The sequence below is a fragment of the Pan troglodytes genome, chromosome 1, assembly GCF_028858775.2.
Source record: "Pan troglodytes isolate AG18354 chromosome 1, NHGRI_mPanTro3-v2.0_pri, whole genome shotgun sequence".
Classification (NCBI taxonomy): Eukaryota; Metazoa; Chordata; class Mammalia; order Primates; family Hominidae; genus Pan; species Pan troglodytes.
This window is the reverse complement of record NC_072398.2, coordinates 106,588,645-106,595,388: the sequence shown is the minus strand read 5'-3', so window position 1 is coordinate 106,595,388 and position 6,744 is coordinate 106,588,645. Positions and strand designations below refer to the sequence as shown.

The 6,744-nt window shown below is 47.1% G+C and overlaps 1 protein-coding gene across 7 annotated transcripts; it reads right to left on the bottom strand.

Moving 5' to 3' along the window:
* Window positions 1-1,244: 1,244 nt before the first annotated feature.
* On the bottom strand, window positions 1,245-5,623 carry HJV (hemojuvelin BMP co-receptor). 7 transcript variants are annotated; one of them, XM_054669764.1, is made up of 4 exons: window positions 5,356-5,623; window positions 3,907-4,092; window positions 2,950-3,506; window positions 1,245-2,475 (listed from the first exon to the last, which is right to left on the bottom strand). In XM_054669764.1, exons 2-4 carry the CDS (start codon window positions 4,001-4,003, stop codon window positions 1,852-1,854), a joined length of 1,278 nt encoding a protein of 425 aa, XP_054525739.1. In that variant the 5' UTR covers window positions 4,004-4,092; window positions 5,356-5,623; the 3' UTR covers window positions 1,245-1,851. The 7 variants fall into 7 exon arrangements, with proteins under 7 accessions (XP_054525739.1, XP_016797310.3, XP_054525745.1 ...); XM_016941821.3 differs by having other exon boundaries at window positions 3,907-4,110; window positions 5,356-5,607; XM_054669770.1 differs by having other exon boundaries at window positions 3,289-3,506; window positions 5,356-5,586.
* Between the last annotated feature and the right edge of the window lie 1,121 nt (window positions 5,624-6,744).

Genomic DNA, 6,744 nt, shown 5'->3' with positions numbered 1-6,744 from the left:
ACAAACTAGATTCCTTCAACTTTGGGCTTTCCCTCCTTTTCCAACTCTCTCTTTTTGGCTTTATATGAGAATATGAGAAGAGAGTAGTTGTTTTTTTTTTGACAGTCTCACTCTGTTGCCCAGGCTGGAGTGCAGTGGCGTGGTCTCAGCTCACTGCAACCTCTGCCTCCTGGCCCATGTTCAAGCAATTCTCGATTCTCATGCCTCTGCTTCCTGAGTAGCTTGGATTACAGGATTACAGGCATGGACTATCATGCCTGGCAAATTTCTTGTATTTTTAGTAGAGATGGGGTTTTACCATGTTGCCCAGGCTGGTCTCGAACTCCTGGCCTCAAGTGATCCACCCACCTTGGCCTCCCAAAGTGCTGGATTACAGGTGTCAGCCACCGCGCCCAGCCTCAGGGTAGCGTTTGTGGTGACATTGACCACCACAACTCCCCTTTTAGAATCTTTACCAGCTCCACAACCAGAATCTTTAGTGGCTCTCTGCTTCCTTGACAATATAGTATAGTGATTAAAAATTAAGTTTCGGGATCCAAACGGCATAGGTTCAGTTTCTGGCTCTGCCATTTGTTAACTGTGTGACTGGAGGCAAGTTCCATAATTTGTTAGCTGTGTGACTGGAGGCAAGTTTCCTTATATAAAAATAGAGATAAGAATACCACCTTCCTTAGAGAGCTATGAGAATTAAGTCAATGTTTTAAAAGTGTTTAAAACATTGCCTGGCAGATTTTAAGCTTCAATAAGTGTTAGATATTAATCAAATTTAAACCCCTTACCCCCTTTTTAAGGTGCTTCATAATCTGGCCTCTGCCCATCTAACCTTCTGTCCCATTACTCCTTGTCTACTGCATTTGAGTTTTGCTCATTTCCTTGCTGAATCATGAATCCATGCATAACTCCAGATGGTTTTCATTGCCTGGAAGATCGTTAACAATTTGAATCTTACCCAGTCTTCAAAGCTCACTTCAAATCCCATCTTCTCTGTTACCTTTTATTATTCTTATTACTTTAGTTCAAATCTACCATCTTCCCATCTGAACGTACCGTACTGTAGGATTTAGTGAATAATTACACACTCATCACTCTTTCATGTGAATTGGTTTTGTCTCTCCAATAGCCTGTAAACTCCCTGAGATAGAAACAGTATCTGATACTTCCGAGCCCTCTTTCAGTGGAGTGAACACATTGCATTTACTCCATTTCAAGCATCTGTAAAGAGATTCAACATAGGCAACAGAGGATGGTGTGAAGAATTTGTAGCTTTAATAACAGATTAGTTAGGGGGTAGGGATGATACTTCTGTCCTACCTGTGCCATTCTTCAAAAGCAGAGACTCCCTTCACCTAAGAGCTAGACAATGCCTGCTTCATTTTTGAATCAAGAAAGCAGAACATACCTTACACACACATATTCATCAAATAGACTTCTTTCCCTAATTATGTCTTCCTCCTTTGAGTTTCTTATGGCTAATGATCATGTCTTCTGCTTTCAGCTCTTGCCTCTTAAAAATCTCAACCCTTAAATCTTTACTGATCATTAAAACCTTCATGACCTCTAAACTTATAAGGGTGAAATCTGCAGTAAATGGATTAGAACAATTTGTTTACTATAAATGAGGCTGGAAAAATTGGTGAAGAGCCCCACAGAGATCCGGAATGCAGTAACCTTGCCCAGAATCCTTATTCTGTGATAATTTCAACCCTGGACTGCAGCCTCATCTGACTCTGGATAATGTCATTGTTTCACGTGTCTCCTAGGCCCTGCTTCCTTTAATGATTCTTTACATTCTTCTATGCCAATCTGTATCTCCAAATCATTTCCAAACTAGTAATGGGACTGATGGTCCCCTTACTGAATGCAAAGCCACAGAACAAAGAGCCCAGAAAGGAGTGGAGCTAAGAGGGTTGCTGAGGAAAGAGGAACCCCAGCATCTGAGGGGAAGAGATGCAGCTTCTCTAAGTCTGGCAGGAAGGCTCGGGCATCCTCCAGTGCTGCCTGAGCTGCCACGGTAAAGTTGGGATCACCAGAAATTAAAACATCAAAGACACAGGAATGGAAGTAAGCATCTTCCACTGGAAGCCCTTCCTTGCACAGCCGTCTGGCAGTATCAATGGTTATAGCTCCCCGACGATTGCGCTCTGATCGAGAGAGTCGCTGACTTGGAGGGCACCCCCCAACACAGAGCTGCAGGTCCTGTTCAGCTGAGAAGGCCATGGCCACATCCTCTGCTACCTTGATGGAGAAGGAGAGCTGCCCAGCTGTCTGCCGAATGATTATAGTTGTGCCAATGTAGGCAGCTTGGATCTCCACATGGTTCCCAGGGTTAGCAGTTTGAATCGACAAACTGGATCCCCCAGGTCGGTCACCTCCATTCATAGAACCATCTTCAAAGGCTACAGGAAGATTATCCACCTCAGCCTGATAGACCTTCTGATCAATGCATTCCTGCATGTTCTTAAATATGATGGTGAGCTGTGAGGACAAGAGGGAAAACAGTTCATTTTGGGTTCAGTGCATCTTCCCCCCAATCAGACCTCATACATAGTTAGAGATCTGATCCAAGTAGAGATGCAGGACTACTATGGCCCTCAATCCTTGATCCCTTCTCCTATTTACGTTCCAGTATTACCTCATCCCTACTTAACCCCCTCTCTACTTAATCTTGGCAACTTCCTAGGAGAGGGAAAAGTTTCCCTTCTGAAACTCCTCAGGTCCGCCCTCTCCGACTGTCTCTTCAAGGTTTTCTGCATTTGAGTCAAATTCCCATCAAGGGGAAGTGATTTACAGCTCCAGGTGTTTGGTAGAAGGGAGTGATTCGAGATGGGGGAGAGGTTGAGGAAGAAAAGGGAATTAGGGAGCATTGCTGTTGAATAGTGGGGATGGGGAGGAATGGTGCCCGTGGAAGAATCTCATGAGGTGGATCGGAAGGAAGATTGAGTGCCTGACCTTCCGGGTGGCGGTAGCGTTGGCCCCCAACGCCATGGGGGAGCTGGTGGCTTGGACAAAGAGGAAGTCATTATCCAGTAGAGGCCAAGCTCCTTGGACACGGCATGTGTGAAAGTGATGGTGGAAGCTGCGCACATGCGGGTCCCCGAAGGAAGCGCAATGCAAGAACCCCGGGGGACGACCATGCAGCCGGGAAAACCGGCCTTCATAGTCACAAGGGTCCGGGGCAGGGAGGCCGGAGCCCGCGCCTGGAAGGGCGGGGCCCCGGGGTGGGGGAGGGGCTGTAGGGCCCTGGCGGGAGCAGTTGTGCTGGATCATCAGGTCTTCGATGCCATGTACCGCCGAATGGAAGGCGAGGTCCCCGCGGCAGGTGCGGGCGGTGCGCCGAGTGCAGAGCGCATAGGAGCGGAGGGCTCGACAGAGGCCGCCAGAGCCCACCCCTCCACCCCGGCCTCCTCCTCCTCCTCGAAGAGCTCCTGATGAACCCCCACCTCTAAGGCTCAGAGTGGACGATACGTACTCAGCATTGCAGCGGAGGATCTTGCATTGAGAATGAGCTAAAGACAGAAGGGAGAGGATTGTGAGACGGTCCTCAGACCTCTGCTCTATCGGAGTGTAGTTTGCTCATAACTCTTCCAAATCTCATCAGGGGTTTCCAGCCTTCCTAAAACCTAACTAAGGGCCTTCCCCAGCCCCCAACCCCCTAGTCCCTAGTTCTCTCGGCTGTCTTACTAAAAGTGTGTAAGCCTGCCACATCTCTTCTGCCTGTCGACCAAGGGCTTCCCCAGTGGCCTTCCCCAGACTGAACGGGAAATAAAATATTAGTATTTGAGAGCAGGGCGAGTGATCGGGACTCTCAGCGCCTATCTCTCCTCACTCATTCAGGCTCACATGCCCACCCCTACATAGCAGCCTACCCTCTAGATTTCCCCAAACCCTTCCCTGGCCCTTCCTTACCATGTCCACAGAGGAGCAGCAGGAGAGTGAGAGTGCTTAGAGTTGGGGGACTGCCATGGGAGGACCTGGGACTAGGGGACTGGCCTGGCTCCCCCATACCTATCCAGCCAGGTTTCCCAGGCGCCGGTTCTTCCCAGCTGATGACCCTCCTACCTAGTGAATTTTGACCGGAAGCCCTGTAAGTGACTGAAAAAAGAAATTTGGCTGGACATGGAGAGAGAGAAGAGTTGAAGATTGGTAAGGATAATGTGGAGTGAATCTGGGGAGATCAAGAAAAGGATGAACAGGCTGTAATATGGGGAGATTGGAGTTCCTCAAACTATAAGTGTGGCAGTTAAGCCTCTTTGCCCTGTTCCTGTGGCCACTTTTAGGGCCCTTGTGCAATACCCCTAGGTGGGGGTGGAGGGAAGGTTGAGTGAACTCAAGGGGGCAGAGTCCACTGTATTGCTCCATTCTGAGCTACCAAACAGCAGGTATGTCAAAGATGGAGGAATCATGGGGCTAGATCAGATACCAGTAATCCTAGTGGGTACCCTAGTAAAATTAGGACCTGAAAATATTTCAGAAACATACTTCTTATTTGTCCCTCTCCATTAGGAGGAGATGCCCTCTAGGAGTCATACATTTCTTTTCCTCCTTTGTGTCAGAACACAAGAAGGATTAAGGGTGGTATACCCATCCGCTCTAGAATATCAGTATTCAAATGAAAAGGAAACCAATCTCTTTTCATCAGCTGTAGAGAGCTGCAATTTTGATCTCCCTCTCTCATGGAATAATGGGATGCAAACCAAACATGCAAATCAATATTTGTTTTTTCTAAGTCAACAGTTCTTGTATTTTCCCAAATTTCACTCCTTCCATTAATCTCTTCTTTTCAAATTCTGAAGTTCTCAGTCTTTTATGATGACAGGAGTTGGAGAAGGGCTAAATCCCTCCTGCCTAACTCCCCTATCTTATGGGTAAGGATATGATTGGGGGAAGAGTCCTGCAAGAGGGAGAATAGAATGGAGGGACTAGAGTTGTGGGGAGAAATCATTTACAGGGAGCAGCCCCCACCCTTGGAATCTCAATGTGAAGGGCATTGCTAAGTGGGGGCAGGATAGAAGGGTATCAGTGACTCATCATCTGAGGTCATATTTGGCCTTGGTAAGAAAACTACAGAATAGAGGACGTAGGGAACTCCTAAAACTTCATCAGAAGTCTTGAGGTAATAAGGTAAAGAGAGGGCTAAGACTGCCAGAGGAGAGACAGAGAATTAAACTTCAAAAAGCTAGAGGCCAGAGGCCAGAAAGAAAGAAGACAGAAAGAGAAATGGAGATTGGGGCACCTTGGTAGGGAGAGATCCCAGCATTTGGACGAGAGACATCCAAGTAGGTGTTTGTAATTTTATAAAAGTCTAACTTCAATATAAAAGCTTATTAAAGGAGTTGCAATTTCATTTTGACTTACTGTTTCCAGAGGTGAAATATTACTCTGCTATCCAATTCTCCAGCCATGATTCCCTACTCTGTGGGTCAGCTCCAGCCAGGGGGTCCTCCGTCTCTTTCTCCATGTCTCCCCCAGGTCCCCAGGCCGGCTGCTGTCTCACTGAGGTCAGGGAACCAGAGAAGGTTTGGTATGGGGGGAAGGGGGAGTATATGGCTGGCCAGAGTACTGGACAGCTGAGCAGGGAGGGAGGTGGCTACTGAGTTGACGGTTTTAAAAATAGCTAAGTCCAAAATTCCAGGAACGTTGGTGGGGGTAGGGTGTGGGAGTTGGGGGAGTGGGGAGGGTTAGAGGATTAGAAAGAATATGGAGTATTGAGTGCCAAGTCAGGGAGGGAGGAGAGAAATATGACAGACAAGTTGGATATCCAATTCCAGCTTGTGTGACTCTGTGGTCACTGCCTACTCCAGGCAGCCCTCCAGCATTTTCAATAACGTTGAGCTCCTGGCCTTTAAAAATTACAGTGGGCAATTGGATACCTTTCATTTACCATGTTCATCCCTGCTATGCTGAATATTACATTTAGGTTCTACAGATAGTATCTAGGAGGTAGCTGACTTTAAATAAGATCCATAGCAGAGGTAGTTCATAGCCCCTCCCCTATCTTTGCAGAGTATTTCAGAAGGACGAAAAAAGCCAGCTGTCCAGAGAAGAAATCTGAGCTGTGAGTTGCTTAGGATGAGGGTTTGTTCAGTCTATCCAGCTCAGATCCTTGCAGCTGTCTATCCTCCTACCTACTCCATTTTCATTACTTTAGTTTGTACAGCAATTCGTCTTCCTCTCCCTCATGAATACACAAAAAATAAAGGCTCCCGATTTGCTTGGAGAGAAGGCTAACAAAGGCAAAGAGGTGAAGAAAGAATGGAAATAGAATTCTTCTAAAGAAAGAGTTGGAGAAATAGAAAAAGATTCAAAAAGATACTTTTCCTTCCTTCCTTCCTTCCTTCCTTCCTTCCTTCCTTCCTTCCTTCCTTCCTTCCTTCGCTCCCTCCCTCCCTCCCTCCTTCCTTCCTTCCTTCCTTCCGAGATGAGGTCTCACTATGTTGACCAGGCTGGTCTTGAACTCCTTGCCTCAATGAATCCTTCCATCTCAGCCTCTCAGAGTGCTGGGATTACAAGTGTGAACCAACATGCCTAGCCTCAGAAAGATACTTTTATGGAATAACATAATCTTGTGACCATAAATATTGCAAAATCTCAGCACTTTGGGAGCTGAGGCAGGAGGGTCACTTGAGTGCAGGAGTTTGAGGCTGCAGTGAGCTATGATAGCGCCATTGCACTCCAGCCTGGGCAACAGTGAGACCCGCCCCCCACCCCCCTTAAAAAAGAAAAGAGATACTGCAACCAAGGGAT